At 44.5% G+C, this 19,566-nt stretch overlaps 1 protein-coding gene across 4 annotated transcripts in view; it reads left to right on the top strand.

The window, feature by feature from the left end:
• VPS53 (VPS53 subunit of GARP complex) overlaps positions 1 to 19,566 on the top strand; it is a 125,459-nt gene that overhangs the window by 94,903 nt on the left and 10,990 nt on the right. For 3 of the 4 annotated variants that reach the window (XR_003791911.1, XR_003791912.1, XM_029211579.1), the window contains exons 18-19: positions 7,779 to 7,927; positions 11,969 to 12,038. Coding sequence is in view for 1 of the 4 variants with exons in the window: in XM_029211579.1 (XP_029067412.1) it covers positions 7,779 to 7,927; positions 11,969 to 12,038 (219 nt within the window). In the remaining 3 variants the exon portion in view is untranslated. The remainder of the gene's footprint in view (positions 1 to 7,778; positions 7,928 to 11,968; positions 12,039 to 19,566) is intronic. The other variant, XR_003791913.1, reaches the window with a different exon arrangement.

The raw sequence follows: 19,566 nt of genomic DNA, 5'->3' as shown, positions 1-19,566 counted from the left end.
GAAGTAAGGATTCAGTTTCATTCCTTTGCATGTAGATGTCCAACTGTCCCGGTACCATTTGTTGAAAAGACTATTTATTCTTTACCCATTGGGTGGTCTTGAGACTCTTGTCAAAAATCAGTTGACCATAAGTACATGGGTTTATTTCTGGACTCTCAGTTCTATTCCATTGATCTATATGTCTTTCCTCACGCCAGTACCACACTGTTCTGATTATTATAGATTTGTAGTAAGCTTTAAAATCAGGAAGTATGCGTCTTCCAATTTTGTTCTTTTTCAAGATTGTTTTGGCTATTTTGAGTCTTTTCCAATGTCACCATTTTTTGTCTCATCCAGAGTGTTTTCCTCCCTCAAGACACCACGGCACCTATACTAACTCTCTACTTCGTTGTACAATTATTTTTATATCTGTGTCCCACCCCCGTTAAGCTTTGAACAATTCACAGGCTGTGTCTTACTCATTTTTTGATCTCCACAGCACAGCACAGTTCTTGTTTAACTGTAGTACTCCGTGAGTGGCTTTGAAAGTAAAAAAGACAGGAGGAACAAAAGTTTGTAGACACCCATTTGACCAAAGAATGGTGACAAAGTAAGACGTAGGTAGTAACTCTCCTGCACAGATTTAGCTGGGTAGAGCTGGTAGACATAGGTTAGGAAACTTGGGCATCTTTATTGGAAACGGCAGGATTGTAGACTCCCAGAAGCCTCCAGGCGCATCCAGGTGCTGTTGAGGATGATGTGATGCTCCTGGATGGTACTTAATAGCAGGGCTTCTTTCTTCAACAAGTAGCATCCTGGAGCTGATTGAAGAAAAGTCAGAAATAGGAAATGCCCACATGTAGCTATTAGCTTCCCAGCTGTGGGCAAGAGCCCTGCTGCTGGAAAAGGAGAGGAGAACACAGAGGGGCAAAGTTTGGTAGAAAATCCACAGGAATGTCTTTAAACAGGCCAGGCCCACATGGAGGAAGTGAAATATGAGGAGAGTTTAGTGGTTTCTCTGAAACTGTAACCTAGAGATTACTACTGTAATCTTGCTGATAAGTTATGTCAAAATTACCTTTCAGACCACTTTCCCCTCCCATATTTCATTATTCTCTTAGATGAGCTCTGTGAGATGATAGTAAGTTGTTATCTACAGAGCACCCAAAGGCATTGTCTCGTTTAATTCTGACAAATATGTAAGGTACCTGTGTTAGTTCCTTCTCTCTTTCACAGATAAGGGAACCGAAACTCAGAGAAGTTAGGTCGCTTGCCAGATCTCTTAGATAACGTGTGGCAGAGCCAGGGCTCAGGTCTCCCCTCTGTGCAGGATTGTACCACACCGCACTTACAGAGTAAGAGTTAGTGTTTTTGGCACACGTGGAAACTGAGGCAAAAATGAGCTTAAGTAACTTGTCTAAAAGTGGGGAAATGATGACAGTGTGTGCCCGGTACTGCTGGGTTCACATGAGTGTGCATTCACGCTCACTTTGATTATGAGCTCTTCAAGCACTTACAAGCATCCTGTTAGATATTGGTCTTCAGCATTTCTCAATCTGACACTGACTTTCCTACAGGGGAGAAATCGGGTTGAGCAGCCAACCCAAGTAGTGCAGTCTGCTCTGCACGTTTCTCCCTAAAACTAATGAATTGTCATTCAGGGCTGTGTGTTGCTTGGTTTTCCTTTTCATAAAAAAAGCCATATAGGTTTATAACAGTGAAGCCAAAAATAAAACCAAGTCTCCTGATTCTTGAAAAGGAAGTTGTTTGGAGTGCTTTGGTGGAAATGTGAAGAGTTTTGTCTTTTAAATGTAAATTCTGTGAATTCTTAGGAATTAGTATGTCTGCTTATGGCCTTATGTAGGATTTTTTTTTTTAATAAGTAGGATTTAAAAAAAAAAAAAATCTGTGGCTTCCTTAAAAGGTCCCGTGGTCCTCTCCTCACTCTGTCCTTTTTCCTAGGGCTACTCACATCACTAGATTTAAAGAATCTAAGTCTGTCCAAAATCAAACAAACTTAGCTTTTTGCCCATTAATGGTAGTTTTAAGAAAAAAAAAAACACCCAAATTAAATTTCCTTACAGTCTGGCATGTAATTTCTATTAGGTTTCAAGATCATGAACATGTACTAATTTAGGAGGCCGCTTTACTATCCCCCAAAGACATTTCAAAATAGCTAGAACAGTCCTCAAATCTGCTCTCATTTCCCTCTGTCATTAAAATGTAGATCTGTTTCAGGAGGCCCACAGAGCTCCATGGTTAAGAAATCCTCAATTTCATGTACCACCTATAATCAAAGCACATCTTTCTTTCTTCGTAAAAGAGATTTTTTTTCATTATGACCAAAACAAATTACCTTCATTACAGAAAATTACAGATTTTTAAAAAGAAGAAAATTTGGGCTTCCCTGGTGGCACAGTGGTTGAGAGTCTGCCTGCCAATGCAGGGGACACGGGTTCGTGCCCCGGTCCGGGGAGATCCCACATGCCGCGGAGCGGCTGGGCCCGTGAGCCATGACCGCTGAGCCTGCGCGTCCGGAGCCTGTGCTCCGCAATGGGAGAGGCCACAACAGTGAGAGGCCCGCGTACCGCAAAAAAAAAAAAAAAGAAGAAAGAAAGAAAGGTTATACGGGGACTTCCGTGGTGGCGCAGCGGTTAAGAATCCGTCTGCCAATGCAGGGGACACGGGTTCGAGCCCTGGTCTGGGAAGATCCCACCTGCCACGGAGCAGCTAAGCCTGTGCACCACAACTACTGTGCCTGCACTCTAGAGCCCGCGAGCCACAACTGCTGAGCCCGCGTGCCACAACTACTGAAGCCCGTGTGCCTACAGCCTGTGCTCCGAAACAAAGAGAAGCCACCGCAATGAGAAGGCCGCGCACTGCAACGAAGAGTAGCCCCCCCTCGCCGCAACCAGAGAAAACCCGCGTGCAGCAAGGAAGACCTAATGCAGCCAAAAATAAAATAAATAAATCTATTAAAAAAAAAGAAAGAAAAGTTATACGAATTCACCTTCCCATTGGCCCAGCAGTGAATGGGAAAAAAAAATCTACACCTATATCATCTTCTTTTAATATTTATTTATTTTGTTATTTTGGCTGCTCCGGGTCTTAGTTGTGGCACGTGGGATCTTTGTTGCGGCATGCGAACTCTTAGTTGCGGCATGCATGTGGGGTCTAGTTCCCCTATCAGGGATCAAACCCAGGCCCCCTGCATTGGGAGCATGCAGTCTTACCCACTGGACCACCAGGGAAGTCCCTATATATATATATCTTCTTAGAGCCTTTTTTGCTCCACTTTCTATCCTGGGTCTTCTTGGTTTTCCTCCTGGAGTTAAGGAACGTGTATCCCTGAGCAAAGAGGTGAGGAGAGTCATCCTTTCCTCCCCCTCTGCACCACCATCACCACCACTACATCGTCTACTGTGGACAAGCTCATTCTGTACGTAGATTTTGCTTGCCCCCCAGATCCCTCAGCGAATTTCAAGTTCATTTCAGGTGGTAACACTTCTTTTGGAAAGCAACGTGGTAAAGTGGAAAGAACATGGACTTTGGAGTTAGTCAGACCAATATCTAGATCTCAACCATTCGGACTTACCAGTTATGCTTCATTAGACCAGCCCCTTATTGTCCGCAAGCCTGTCTTATCTATAAAGGAGGAGTAAGAATACCTTCTTCGCTGCATAGTCATAAGCAGTAGGTTCACAGGAAAATGTCAGTCATCGTGCTTGGTGCACAGTAGGTGCTCGATAGATGTTCCCTCCTCTTTTTTATTCCCCCCACAGTACTTGGTTCAGTGCTGTACATGGGGAAGGTGCCTAGAAACATAGCACACGCTTGTTCTATGAGTAAAAGTAGCCCCGACAGACATGAGAGTGTGCGCGTGTGCACGTGTGCATGCCTGGGGCCAATGGCCCAGCAGCCTAAACTGTAACACTAGACTCTGATTACCTGCAGTGTTCCCAGAGTCCACATGTCTGAATCCGTGCTCTGTACAGCTCTAGTCCCGTAATCAAGATGAGTACTTGAAAATTTGAATTCTCACTTAAGGAAAATCAGTTTCTTAGGAGACCCCTTTGTAAGTTTTACACAGCCATGGAGAAACACAAGTTCCATAGTAAACTAGTGTGGAGCCCTGTCCTCTGATCAGTGGATGGGTCAGAATTCTCTGCTCCTGTGGGTTCTCGCCAGGAAGAATGAGCATCTCCCCGACCCTCCCTGTGAGGTGCAGCCACACACTCCTCCCCAGGTGGCAGAAACCACGGGCGCTGGCGACGCCCCGGGCCTCACAACCTCTCCCTCAGGCCAAGTGTGGGGTCCCACAGGCTCTGGCATTGTCATCTTGATCCTTTCCTTGCTTGCTGTTTCTGTCACCCCTACATCTTAGTTACCGCTTCTTTTGCAAACTGTTTTTCTTGTTTATATAGCACCAGTGGTATTCAACCCCACCCCACCTTCTAAACAAAAAGTGCAGAAGGAAAAACTTGAAGTGTGGAGGGGTAAATTTTAAAGGTCAGATGCAAAGTTCATCTGAAAAAGTTGGAGTCTTACTTCGACTGATGGCTTTTCAGGATGTTTGTTCTTCCAGTGCAAGCTACTGTTTGTGTCCCTTTTTGAAAGAGAACTTTGCTTGATCCCTGTGTATTTCATTAGCTTCTCCGTGAGAAACTAGGCTCCCCTTGAACTAGGGCCAGTTGAGTGCTTTGTTCTTTGTTTTCTTTGTTTTAAATCATTTGTTAACAAGTGTCTAGGAAGTGGCCTCGTATAGTGCTTGGGCTTTAGATGGAGCTGGGCTGCCTCCACTCTGCTGTTGACTAGCTGTGTGACTTCGGGCAGGTGACCTCTCCTCTTTGAGCTTTTTGAGTCTCCTCGTCAATAAGACCGCTGTGAGGAAGATGACGTCTGAATAGTAATGAGATGATGTTTGCAAAGTGCCAGGCCAAGCAGCCTGCACACGGTAGGCCCTGATGTAGGTATATTGGGTCATTCGAGTTACAACCCAAACCCTAAGTCATTGGGATGGGTGATGGCAAAGCATCCATCCTAGGCAGTGGCTGGACAGCATCACCGCAGACGATATTTTGTTCATTTTTTAGAAAATAGTCCGAGCAATGTCAACTTTCATTGTTTTCCAGTACTTTAAATTCTTTTCTTACTTCATAAAGCTGACTTAAATTTAAACTTGGGAATCTACTTGCCTTTTGCCAATACTTCCTTTAACTTGACTGGTGGAGTCCTAACTGGCTTAAGTATTAAGGCAAATCCAGTCTTTTCACACCGATTCCCAATGTGGGCACGTATTGACGTGGCCAGTGGTGATCAAGAGGAGATAGCTCTCCAGCGGGAACTTGAACTCCCACGCCGCACACTCCGTCTTGCCCCGGAGCTGCTTTGGAACCGATGACAGGACATGTCACCACCTCCCTCTGTGGTTGTCTTCTGTCGATGGAGAACCGTTGTGCATAGATAATTGTTTATGAACTTTTTGAGCTGTTGAAACCTAAACTGCTGCCGACTTGGAAAACAGTGGTCATTACTATGGACGAGCTTTGCGTCGGGTAGAGGGGTGGTGCGTCCCGCTCTCTACCCAGTTGACTGTGCCATCCCGGGACCTGTGCTCCCGAGCCGCTGCCGAGCTGGGAGCAGGAGATGAAGCGTAGGTGCTAACAGCACCTGCCAGTTCTGGCCTCAACCCTGTGCGCTCATTTAAAACCCCCTAGGATGTTCCTTGTTTGGATAGGTCACATCTCTCAAATCAGATGGAAAAAGAAGCCTCTTGAATAAAATAGAAGAAAAAGAGGAAAACATTACACATAGCCAAAGAATTAGAATATAAAGTCAGTTCATATTAGACTTTTCTACCATCTCTCCATTCTTCATTTTTATTTTTTTCCCAGTAAAAGAATTAGAGACCCTTTTCTTTCTGGAGCCTCGCTACGAAAGCTTGCGTAAGACTTCATGTGCCTGGGCCTTGGTTTTCTTATCTGTAAAATGAAGACGGAGGTGCCTTCCTGCCTTGCCATGGTTCTGTCCTTGCACAGACTGAAAGCTTTCAGGATATAAGTATCTGCTGACTTGAAGAAACATTAGGGTAAAACATAGAGTCATTTGAGCTTCCCAGGAGCTGGGGGATCATCCATGTACAATATGATTCTTTTAAACAAGTTCTCTCAGGATTGAATTTTTCCTTTCCCCAAGACCTCTATAAAAATAGTATTTTCTTGCCAGAGACATCAAGGCCTCAGAACTACTGCCCTCGTTCTATGAACGTGTTACATGGTTTGTGTTTGGCTTAGGGTCTTTTTATCAGACAGCCCGGCTCCGTTCTGAGAGGCTGACTCAGCAGAGCCCCAGCGCGGGGCAGGCTGGGAGCTGGTAAGACCTCCCTTCTCCCATGTGTATCCGAGGCAGAAGCAGTATCACACCACTGCTTCTTTCTCCCTTTTACTGTACATGCTTTCAGAGCATTTTCCCTAGTTCTCCTCAGGTTGTGAGAACTTAAGCCCAGCAGGTCTCTCGTTTTTGTTCATGGCCTGGTCAGGGGTCACACAGGGCTTCTCAGTGATGCCCATCTCCCCCGCACCTGCCATCTACACAGTCCCTGCCCTGTTCCCCATGGCACTGTCTTAACCTATGACCTGCCCCTCGTGTTTGCCAGAGATCCTCTTTCCTTCCCCTTGATTGAAATCCCACATAACCCCAAAGGCTCTAGGAGTAAGAGTCTAATGTTTGATTATGGAAATTTTCAATTATATACAAAAGTAGAGAAAATAGAAAAGTAGAAATAAGCCACCAAAAAGCAGAGAAAATAAGCTACAAGGATATAATGTACAACACAGGGGATATAGCCAATATTTTATAATAACTATAAATGGAGCATCACCTTTCAAAACTGTGAGTCACTCAGAAACCAACACAACATTGTAAATCAACTATACTTTTTAAAAGTTGTGAGTTGCTATATTGTACACCTGTAACTGTATTATACACCTGTACAATACACCTGTATTGTACAGCAACTATACTTCAGAAAAAATAGAGAAAACAGCATAATGAACCTCATGTACCCATCACCCAGCTTCACTAATCTTATTTCATCTGCTCCTCCCAGCACTAGATTATTTTGAAGCAAGTCTCACAGGTCATATTGTTTCTAATTTCCTTTTTTTTAAAAAAAAAAAATCTCCAATTTGGGACTTCCCTGGCGGTCCAGTGGTTAAGACTCAGCCTTCCAATGCAGGGGGTGCGGGTTCAATCCCTGGTCGAGGAACTAAGGTCCCACATGCTGCAGGGTACGGCAAAAAAAAAAAAAAAAAAAATCCCCAACTCCTCCCCGTGTACCTGAGAGAAGGGCATTCCAGGTTTCCTTTCGTGTGGCCCAGCCACCTCTCGGGTTTCCCAAGCTGCCAGCCTGGTCAGAAGTAGACGTCCCTCCCCTGTCCACCCACAGCCCCTTTCAGGTGGAGCAGCTCGTAGAAGAATACGATCCAGTTCATCTGCCTGGTGAGGGTTCGTTTAGAAAGAAGTTGGCACTTAGATGAGGAGGGAAGGCTGTTTCAAGCCTGAGAGGGACAGGGTAGGAAAAGGTACACTTCACTGTCAGGGAAAAGGTGGGCTTACTTGTTTCTATTCATGATTAGCTCCTATAGACAGGGAGAGACAAACCCCCCCAAGACAAATCAGCCTCTGTGACAGCAAGTCACGGGCTCATTTCCACCACCCCTGCCCCTTCCTTGCTAAGAGGCAAGCCTATCCTCCAGCAGAGGATCTAAAGGCTTGTCCCGCCCTGTCTCCATTTTCAGATGCAGTGGCAGAATGTGGAGCATGTTGGAGACCAGAGCCCCTACGTCACCTCTGTCATTCTTCACATTAAACAGAACGTCCCCATCATCCGTGACAACCTGGCTTCCACGCGGAAATACTTCACACAGTTCTGCATTAAATTTGCAAAGTAAGTCCTGGAACATCCTCACCACTGGGTTGTTCTGAATGCCATGCTGACCACCAGCATGCGCCCGATCCAGGTGTCCACGCCGTCCAACTAATTTTTTTGTACCCCAGAGAAGCATAATAAACTAAATTTGCTACTTAAAGTCATAAAGAACAGTAGTAGCCATACAGTCATCCTCATTAAGACAGACAGAAGTGAGTGGGGAGCTCCTGTCATTTGAATTACGTGGACATAATGACACCCCTGCCTCCCCCCAGGTTTGGGTAATGAAAATTATTTTTCAACATTTCATGTATGTATTTTGTGTCTCCAGCTAGATGATAAGCTTTTTAAGGGTAGGAACCATGAGCTGTTTCTTTTGAGCCCTGTCTTACTCCTTCCTCATAGCGCTCGTTACTGTGGCTGCTGGAATATATCCACTTGTGGACATGCATGAGCCCAGGGAAGGTACTAGAAATCGGGGAGAGCAAGTCAGGGAGCCAGTCCATTGCCAAGTAGGTGGAGTGGACACTGCGCTGCGTGTCTTCCTGCCACGTCCTCCTGTGTGGCCATTTCTGCCTTGTTTTAAAGAGGGGAAATGGTTTGGTCCCTTGACAGTCAGCATCTGGCTATAGCACTGTTTCTCTGGAGACCGGACACCGTGGAGGGTCAGTACCTCCTCTGACCAAGTATCAAACAAGCATTTTGGCAGACTTCGCAGGCGAGGGCCTCAGGAAGATGGGCCCAGTCCCAGCTACTGAATTTAGGTTGTTCTCATCCAAGTCCCAAAGGGTGATTTAGGGCTCCAAGTTTCTGTCTTCCCCAGATCTCTCCCAATTTGTATTCAATTAAGGCTTTCCCTCACAAACGAATCCCTAAGGAGCAACAGTTATGGAGTGGCTTGTGGCGTAAGCTTCACTTCCCAGCTTGTCAGGCAAGGCTCGCGTGGCCTCTCCCGGGAGGCATTGACATGTGCGGGCGGCGGGTGGGCCAGGAGCTGACACCCCTCCACTCTCTGGGTGCTCCTTAGCGCGTGTTGAAAGCATTGCTGATAAATCACACTGTGACACTCCCCGTAACCCCGGGTAGAAACAGCGTCTCTATAAAAATTGGCCGTGGCCAAGAACCTCCAGTGCGATGCACAGGGGTCTGACGGAGCTAATGTTAAAGTGAGTCAGGGATCCACTTACTTACCTAGTCCCGGCATCCGCCTCACATTCTCTCACAGCCCTTTGCTTTCATTACTAAGCCCATATTGGGTGAGCTGGGAAGAGGATGCCCACCTCTCACATCTGGAAAAGTTTAACCTGTGATCTAAAAAGTGGGTTTCTCATTTAATCCCCGGTACCCTCTCATCATTATAAACTCCCAGCTGAAGGCCAGAACCCTCAGATGGGGGCTGTGAGAAAACCCTCCTCCAGCCAAGAACGATAACTGCCGCCCCTGCAACGGCCTGGAGGAGCCTCTGGCAGTTACGCTGGAACTCTTCCCACAAAGACATGTCCCTGGTCCCTGTATCTTCCCCACCCCACCCCTACAGTCTAGCACACAGAGCCAGTTCAAGGGCACGATCGAAGCCTACTCTAGTGTGAAGCAGTTTAGGTTATAAACTGTGTGCGTCATTGCCATTAGTCGTAATGCAATCTCACACTACTTGGCTCTGGTTTAGAGCCCGAAGGGTCCCTTCCACATAGGCCCTTGTCCTCACTCCCTCCTGATCAATCGGCAGGCATTCCCGTAGATGTGATATCTGGAGCTGACATCTCTTTCCTTTTAACTTCCCTTCTCATCTCACTAATGCAAAGCCTTAGATGTTTCCTTTTGCCTCCACTGGGTCTCTGAAGCAACCACAGTCTCTCCCGTTTAGACATCAGGATCACCCCGCTGATTGAAACTACTGTTTGAACCATAAGCGACTTCCCTCATCCACTCAGCTGGTTCTCCTCCATTCAGTCATGGAGATGATAGATCTCTTGCTAGTGGTTGGAGGGATAAAATCAGAAGTGTTAAAAACGTCCTGGTAAAGTGCTGGCACCATGCTGACATTTAAAAAGTGTTAGCTGTTACCATTGTTATTTATTATTTATTATTTATTCAGCGTGCAGTCAGTTGAGCGCCTGCTGTGTTCCAGATGCAGAGTTAAGTGCTTTGGCTTAGTAGACGTGGTCCCTATCTGCATTTGCCTTACGGTCAAGTGGAGGGAAGTAGACGTGTAAGCAAATAAGTGTAACAGAGTAGGTTACGTATTAGGCTAGAGGTCTGTGAACTCTGCAGAGTATGGTGGAGGTGACTGAGGAAAGGCTTCATAGGAAAGCTGGCCTTGAACAGAGTCTGGGAGACGTGCGTGCACTGCCCTGCAAGGCCGTGGGGAAGGGCGTTCCAGGCAGAGGGAGCAGCGTGAACAAGTGCACAGAGGCATCAAACAGCCTCTACAGAGTCGTAGAATCTGCAAGTGGCCCAGCCCGCTTGAAGCACAGCGCACCAGGGCTTAGCAAGATGGGGCTGGGGAGAGAGAGTCAAGACAGCGAAGGAAGGCCTGTCTGCAGCCATTGCAAGAATTGTAATCAGGGAGCGTCTTGATCATATTTGCATCTGAAATATTGATAAATCTCTTTGGCAGCTGATGGATTAGAAATGATGAGGCCGAAGGCTAGGAGACCAGTTAGGAAACAACTGAAAGAGCTCTAGTGAGAAAGAGAAGGGCAGCGGCAGGGGGATGGTCAGGAAGGGTGGGTGTGGGCATTCAGGGAAGAGCTGGGAACTGATTGGATAGTGGAGTTGAGGGCAAGGGTACGGTTTCTGACTTGGATGACTGGGCAGAGGAGATCCAGTCCCCTGAGCCTGGTTTTGGGGTGGGGCTGAGTCTTGGATATGCTGGGGTCGAGGTACTGGTGCCATGCCAGTGGGATGTCCAGTAGGCCACTGGATAGCAGAGTGGGCACATGCATTCTGGAAAAGATGTGCAGAGAGCAGAGCGTGGCGAGCGCAAGCCTGAGAGCAGCATTGGAAGAGTGAGGAGAGGGAGAGGCTGGCCAGGCTTCACCTCGACCTCCAAGTCCTTTATTGCCATGGTCCTCCCTTCGTCGTGGGCCCTGTGTTCTTCTGGTCAGCTCACTCTGAATCTGGCCTGATTATAGGCATTTCTGGTTCCCACGTCTTCTGTTCTGCACCAGTACAACTCAGCCTTCCCTACACGGGCCTCTGCAGTTTCTTTTCTAAAAAGCCCTCCTGACCTATTAAAATCACATTCTCCCTTTTCCCAAACCAGCATCATCAATCTACCTGGCCCAGGTTGTCCTTCAGTCCCCAGTAAACTTTTTGGAGATCATGTATTTTGTTCCCTGATCTGACAGTTACTCCCTTAGCATTTATTTCCTATTTTTTTGCATTTAAGATCGCATAACTACCTCACGTATATTCGACTATCTTTATCTATTAGGATGTTTTCAGCTACTAGTCATAGAAGCCCTGACTCAGACTGACCTAAACAGAGGTGAATTTTTTTATTTCATATAACCAAAGTCCAGAGATAGGACATATCCAAAGATGATTGCCTCAGTGGTTCAGCAATGTCATTAAGGACCCAGCTTCTTTACTTACCCTCCTCTCCTTGGGCCTGGCTTCATCCTTAGAACAGTGGTAAAATGTTAGCTCTAGATGTTAAATCCAAACACACGAATACCCTAAAGAAGAAGAGAGACTTGCCCCAGCCGTGCAATGAAGTCCTTCCCTCCAGCTGGCTTGGATCACAAGCCACGTCAGCACCAACGACAGTCACCAAGGGACCCCAGGCTCTGCCTGTCTGAGGCTGATTAGAATTCACCCCTGTAGTTTAGGAGGGATCAGCTTTTCCCCAGCATTCCAAGGCCAGATTTACCTAAATAAAACCAGGGCTATAGTTAGAAAGAAAAAGAGTGGATGCTTGTAGGCCACAGTACTGTCTACTTTAATTCTCAGCTTTCTTGTAGAAGGAAGTGGGGCCTTAAAAAAAGAAAAAATGTTTCTGCAGTTCTTTACCAAAGAGAATATAAGCCTAATTTGTCACTTCTTTTTTATCCACAGCTCCTTCATTCCCAAGTTCATCACCCACCTCTTCAAGTGCAAGCCAATTAGCATGGTGGGAGCAGAACAGGTAAGACGGAACTGGAATAGGACTGTTCCTTATGGCTTTTGTCGTAGATCAAACTGTGTAACTTCCTAGTACAGAGCTGCTGTGGAGAAGTAAAATCACTGATTTCCCTGTTTGAGGACAGAATGATGACCTGGCAGCTTAAATTATTCATCCATTTATTGAAAACATTTTCATTGAGCACCTCCTAAGGTGTTTGTCCTTAGACAAGTTGCTTAACCTTCCAGGGCTTTAGTTTCTTCGGCTATAAAATGGGGATACTCACAGCAGCGCCTCACAGGGTAGTTGTGAAGATTAAACAAGATAATGCACTGAAGTGCTTGACCCGATGTCAGGCATATGAGAAGCCCTCAGCAAATGCCAGCTGTTACTACTGATAGTTTGTTTCCACTGTCAATGCCCATCTCCCCACATAGAAACATCTAGTTGATGCTTGCCGCGGGCTGTCTGGCTGACCAGCTTAGCAGAGTCAGAAGTACTGTCTCAGCAAACTTCCTGGGAGGTTGCGTGGGTTCAGACACTGACCGACTGTGTCTGAGTGTAGAATTTCAGTGTTTGGAAATTCTTACCTCTTGCATGTCATAAGCACAGAACGAATTCTGTCCTCGGGAAACAGCAGAATAATGCCCCAGCACGCCCAGTTTCATTAACTCATGTTTATCGGGAATCCACTCTGTTCACTTTTGTGTGTGATAGGAGAGGACGCGGAGTGATTGCTCTCTGTGTGTCTGAGAGAAGCTTTAGATTCTCAGTTACTAGGTTTCTGTCTCTAGACTTGATGAAGCCACTGGAACACAAAGTTGACTCATTGGGAGCATGTTTCCATGAGTTTGCAGCTCTGCCCAGGCCTTACAAGCTCACTTAGTGTCCAGTAGCATGGTATTTTCATATTGTCACATGAACCCAATGTCATATCTATTTTCCTCAGATTTTCTCTTCTTTAAAAGAATGTTAAAATAATCAGCTCAGACTTCAAAGCCCGCACCTTCAGAAATAATATCAATTTGGCCAGTATTTACTTCTGCTTTGAGATGCGAATGAGAAAACCATCTGTGAAACTGGTGTTTTACTTTCTCAGACCCCAGACAAATAGGAGTGGGTGACAGGAGAGCATAGATCTCAACAGGCCCAGCCTGGGGGAGGCCGTGGGTGAGAACTAAAAGCAATGTGGCCCTTGGAGGATTCCCACGTGAAGTTCAGGTTTAGCTTGGGTCCGTTCTTGCCCTGAGTATCTGGCCTTAGAAACCCAAGCAGTCATGGAGCTGGAGGCGTGATCAATCAGGCAGCAAAACCATAGGAACCAAGAAGTTAACAAAGAGAAGTTCACAGATTAGAACAGATTCTGGGGCTTCCCTGGTGGCGCAGTGGTTGAGAGTCCGCCTGCCGATGCAGGGGACACGGGTTCGTGCCCCAGTCCGGGAAGATCCCCCATGCCGCAGAGCGGCTGGGCCCGTGAGCCATGGCCGCTGAGCCTGTGCTCCACAACGGGAGAGGCCACAACAGTGAGAGGCCCGCGTACCGGAAAAAAAAAAAAAAAAAAAAAAAACAGATTCTGCTGCAAGTCTTGCAGCGGCTGTAATCCAAACTTTAACGAAAGCTGTGAGAGTCAAAGCAAAGACTGAGGCCTAATCTCAGATGCCTCTGCTTTGCCACAGAAGTACTAGATCCTAAATTTAGACTACATTTTAATACTTGTGCCAAAAATAGGAAAGGAGACATTTTCCTGCTCTTGATTCTCTTCCTGATTACTGTATAAAGTAAATTATTTCTCTTTGGGCCCCAGAGTCCACTTGAGCAATTGCAAGGGCACGTGGAACTGAACCATACCAGTATTTGTAATGCTTCTTGCTAGTTTGTGATTTTCAGAGAGTCTTGTGGGATTTGCAGGGTCATTAATTAGTCTTTTGGCCACAGTATCTATGACCGAGCACACAGTAGAAAAGGAATCCAGGGACTTCCCTGGTGGCGCAGTGGTTAAGAATCTGCCTGCCAATGCAGGGGACACAGGTTCGGGCCCTGGTCTGGGAAGATCTCATACGTCGCGGAGCAGCTAAGTCCGTGAGCCACAACTGCTGAGCCTGCGCTCTAGAGCCCACGAACCACAACTGCTGAGCCCACATGCCACAACTACTGAGGCCCACGTGCCTAGAGCCCGTGCTCCGCAACAAGAGAAGCCACTGCAATGAGAAGCCCGCGCACCGCAACGAAGAGTAGCCCCCACTCGCCGCAACTAGAGAAAGCCTGCGCGCAGCAACGAAGACCCAACGCAGCCAAAAATAAATAAGTAAATTTATTAAAAAAAAAAAAAAAAAAAGGAATCCATTTGCACAAACTACTTACCAGAGAGGAGGAAGCACATTGTAGTGTTGGGAAAAGGACCCTAAAGCTTGGGGTCCGGTCCCCGCTCTGCTTTTAATGGTCCCTGTGATCATGAGCAGTTGCTTCCTTGCTCTGGACTCAGTTTCCTCATGTTTAAATAAGAGCCCTGAATCAGACTCTCCACACGCCTCCTTCTAGATCTGTTGTATTGTGGATCTAAAATATTTTGAGGGGACTTCCCTGGTGGCGCAGTGGTTAAGACTCTGCGCTCCCGATGCAGGGGGCCCGGGTTTGATCCCTGGTCAGGGAACTAGACCCCACATGCATGCCACAACTAAGAGTTTGCATGCCTCAACTAAGGAGCCCACCTGCTGCAACTGAGACCCAGCGCAACCAAATAAATAAGTAAATATTTTTTAAAAATTCTTAAAAAAATAAAAATAAAATAAAATATTTTGAGCAATATAGTTCATGACTATGAAATACAGACATGAACTATATTGCTCAGAATATTTTAGATCCATAAATATTTTCCTTTGAATTATCTTTATATACCATATTGACTTTTTTTATTGTGGTAAAACATACATAACATAAAATTTAACATTTTAACCATTTTAAGTGTACAGTTCCTAGTATTAAGTATATTCACATTGTTGTGCAAACGTCCACCATCCGCTTCCAGACCTTTCGCATCATCCCAAACTGAAACTCCCTTCCCATTAAACGCCAGCTCCCCACCCCTCCTGCCCCGGCTGCTGGCAGCCACCCTTCTCCTTTCTAGCGCTCTGAATATGACTGCTCGAGGGGCCTCCTATAAGTGGAATCATACAGTATCTGTCCATTTGTGTCTGGCTTATTTCACTCAGCGCACTTTCAGGGTTTATTCATGTTAGTATGCTTCAGAATTTCCTTCTTTTTAAGGCTGAACAGTATTCCATCACACATATTACCACATTTTGACCATATTGACTTTTTTTTTAATAAATTTACTTATTTAGTTAGTTTTTAAATAACGTGATTTTTTTTTTAACATCTACATTTCTTTCTATTCATTCATTCATTTATTTATTTATTTTTGGCTGCGTTGGGTCTTCGTTGCTGCACGCGGGTTTTCTCTAGCTGTGGCGAGCGGGGGCTACTCTTCGTTGCGGTGCGTGGGCTTCTCATTTCGGTGGCTTCTCTTTGTTGCGGAGCACGGGCTCTAGGCGCACGGGCTTCAGTAGCTGTGGCAAGTTGTGGCACGCGGGCTCAGTAGTTGTGGAGCACGAGCTTAGTTGCTCTGTGGCAGGTGGGATCTTCCCGGACCAGGGCTCGAACGCATGTCCCCCTGCGTTGGCAGGTGGATTCTTAACCACTGCGCCACCAGGGAAGTCCCTAAAGACCTTTTTGAATCTCTTAACTACCCAACTGCTCACTTTTCTCTGTCGCATTAAGCTCTGGCCCGTCTTGATTTTTATGAGGCCATCCTTCCCACTGAGAGCTTGAAGCCTCTTCTGTCACCCAGTCAAAAGGGTCCTCCCTTTGTGCCACACAAAGAGACAGGCACAGCCATTCTCCACAGGGGTTTACAAGCATTGGCAGGGTCGCCAGGGTCCTGGAGATGGGGAGACCGAGCCAGCTCATGAAAGAAATGAATCAGTTAATGAAAAACAATATTGCCATAAACATCACACTTAATGGTCAAATATAGAAAGATTTTCTCTTGACATTAGGAACAAGACAAGGATGTCTGCTGTCACCATTTCTATCCCACATTGCCCTTGAAGTCCTAGCCAGAACAATAAGACAAAAAATAAAAGAAAGTTTTAAAGAAATAAAAGGTACACAGATTAGAATGGAAGAAACAAAACTGTCATTTTTCACATTTCACAGAGAACGTGATTGTGAATGACAATATCCAAAAGAATCTACAGACAAACTCTTAGAATATAAATTTAGTAGGGGTGTGAGATATACGGTCAGTATTTAAATTATTTTTAATATTTGCATATAACAGCAACAAACAATTTAAAATGAAAAATTTTTAATGAAACCATATACAGTAGTGTTAGGAGACATTAAATAGCTAGGAATAAGTCTATTAAAAAATGTGCTAAAAAAAATTAAAAAATTAAAAAATAAAAAAAATGTGCTAGTCTTTTACACAGAAAATGATACAATATTAAGAGACATTAAAGAAGACCTTTAAAATGTCAGGAAAGCTCATGTTCATGTATTAAAGGACTCAGTATTTTTACTTATTTATTTATTTATTTGCGGTACGCGGGCCTCTCACTGTTGTGGCCTCTCCCATTGTGGAGCACAGGCTCCGGACGCGCAGGCTCAGCGGCCATGGCTCACGGGCCCAGCCGCTCTGCGGCATGTGGGATCTTCCCGGACCGGGGCACAAACCCGTGTCCCCTGCATCGGCAGGTGGACTCTCAACTGCTGCGCCACCAGGGAAGCCCAGGACTCACTATTTTTAAAATGTCAATTCTTCCAACATTAATCTCTAGTTACAGTAAAATCCCAGTAGGAGTGGGGTGGATGTGGGTGTGAATGGGAATTGATAAGTTGATTCTAAAAGTTGGATGGAAGTGCAGAGACCAAGAATAGCTAAAATAACTCTAAAGAAAGAGCAGAGAGTTGGAGGATTTAAACCTCAGGATACCAAGACTTATTTTAATGCTGAAGTAATTAAGCACACAGGGACAAATGGGCCAACAGAACAGAGTCAAGTTCAGAAATAGACCCACACATACATAGACACTTGATTTATAACAAAAACGGCACTAATTCAGTTGGGAAGGGATGGTCTTCTCAGTAAACAGTGCTGGGTAATTGAATATCCACGTGGAAAAAAAATTAATCTTGACCTTAACCACACACCACATAGGAAAGTCAGTTCCAGCAAGGATGTAGAGAAATTAGAACCCTCGTACACTGGAAATGGAAAATGCTGCAGCCATTTTGGGAAGCAGTTTGGCAGTTTCTCACAATGTTAAACGTAGAGTTCCCGTGTAACCCAGCAATTCCACTCCTAGATAGAAACCCAAAAGAACTGGAAAAGTATGTTCACGCAAACACTTGTGCAGCGTTATTCATAATAGCCAAAAAGGAGAAACAACTCAAATGCCCATCAGTTGGTGAATGGATAAAGAAAATGGTTTAATCTTACAAGGGAATATTATTCAGCTCTAAATAGAAGTGAAATACTTACACATGCTACAACATAGATGAACGTTGAGAACATTACGCTAAGTGAAGGAAGCCACAGACAAAAGGTCACATAACGTATGATTCCATTTATACGGAATGTCCAGAACAGGCAAATCCACAAGACAGAAAGTAGACTAATGGTTGGCAAGGGGTGGAGGAGAGGAGGAAAAGAGATGTGATCGCTAATGGGTATGGAATTTATTTGTGGTGTGTTGAGATGTCTGGAACTGAATGGTACACTTTTAAAAGGTGAACCTTATGGTATATTGTACCTCAGTTTTTAAAAAATCAATTCCAGGTGGATTATAGCTCTGAAAGTGAAAGATAAGACAACAAAACTTCTGGAAGATAATAAGAGAATATTTTTATGACCGTGGGTTAGGCAAAGATTCCTTAACAAAACATTAAAAGTACCAATCATAAAAGAAGAGATTATTTGTAGTACTTAAAATGAAGGACTTCTTTTTCTCGAAAGACAAGCCATAGTAGAGATGATATTTGCAATATATGTAGCGAAGTCCTCATATTCTAAGTATATACTTTAAAAAATCTATTAACATATCACTTATATGTGGAATCTTAAAAGGAAAAAAAAAAAAAACCAATTTCATAGAAACAGGGAATAGAATGTTAGTTGCCAGGGGCTGGGGGAAGGGGGAAATGGGGAGATGTAGGTCAAAGGGTACACAATTTCAGTTCGAAGATGAGTAAGTTCTAAGGACCTAATGTACAGCATGGTGACTGTAATTAATAATGTGGTATGATATACTTGAAATTTGCTGAGAGTAGATCGTAAGCATTCTTACCACATACACAAAAGGAGAGTTAATTATCTTGATCTTGGTTATCATTGCACAATATATATGCATATCAAATAATCACCTTGTACACTTTAAGTATATGCAGTTAAAGTGTATTTGTCAATTATTCCTCAATAAAGTTGAAAAAATTACTTTAAAAAACCCCTCAACAAATCAATTAGAAAAAGACGATCAACCAGTAGAAAAATGACAAAAGATTTGAATAGGCACTTCAGAAGGAGGCTCACCAAAAAAGCCAAAAAGCATATTAATCATCCAGGGAAATATAAATTAAAGTCACAATGATATTAGAATGGCTAAAATTAAAAAGGCCAACGATACCAAGTGTTGGTGAGGATGTGAAGCAACTGGAACTTTCATGCATCGCTGGTAGGAATGGAAATCAGCACAACCAAATTGGAAAACTATCTGGCAGTCTGTAGTAAAGCTAAACATATGCTTACTCCTTGAACCGGCAATTCTGCGTAGATGCCACCCCAGAGAAATAAGGGTGTATGGCCACCAAAGGCATATACAGGAATGTTCATAGCACGTTAATGAGCAGTAGACGAGTTCTGAGTGACAGAGGGCAGAAGAGTGGTCATCTTTGTTAGGAAGGAAGGGAGAGCGTTGACTGGAATAGAACCTGAGGGAGCCTTCTGGGATGCAAGAAATGTCTCATATCCTTTTTTTTTTTAATTTTTTTAAAATTGAAGTGTAGTTGATTTACAATGTTGTATTGGTTTCTGGTATACAGCAGAGTGATTCAGTTATATATATTCTTTTTCATACTCTTTTCCATTATAGGTTATTATAAGATATTGAATATAGTTCCCTGTGCTATATAGTAGAACATTATTGTTCATCTATTTTATATATAGTAGTGTGTATCTGCTAATCCCAAACTCCTAATTTATCCCCCTGCCCTTTCCCCTTTGGTAACCATAAGTTTGTTTTCTGTGTCCGTGAGTCTGATTCTGTTTTGTAAATAAGTTCATTTGTATCATTTCATTTAGATTCCAAATATAAGTGATCTCATATGGTATTTGTCTTTCTCTGTCTGACTCACTTCACTTAGTATGATAATCTCTAGGTCCATCCATGTTGCTGCAAATGGCATTATTTCATTCTTTTTATGGCTGAGTAGTATTCCATTTTGCGTGCGTGTGTGTGTGTGTGTGTGTGTGTGTGTGTGTGTGTGTGTGTGTGTG

The sequence above is a fragment of the Monodon monoceros genome, unplaced genomic scaffold (genome assembly GCF_005190385.1).
Source record: "Monodon monoceros isolate NGI ecotype Baffin Bay Population unplaced genomic scaffold, NGI_Narwhal_1 Super_Scaffold_9, whole genome shotgun sequence".
Taxonomy (NCBI): domain Eukaryota; kingdom Metazoa; phylum Chordata; class Mammalia; order Artiodactyla; family Monodontidae; genus Monodon; species Monodon monoceros.
Note: the sequence above shows the minus strand (reverse complement) of the source record. Positions and strands in the feature narration are given on the sequence as shown.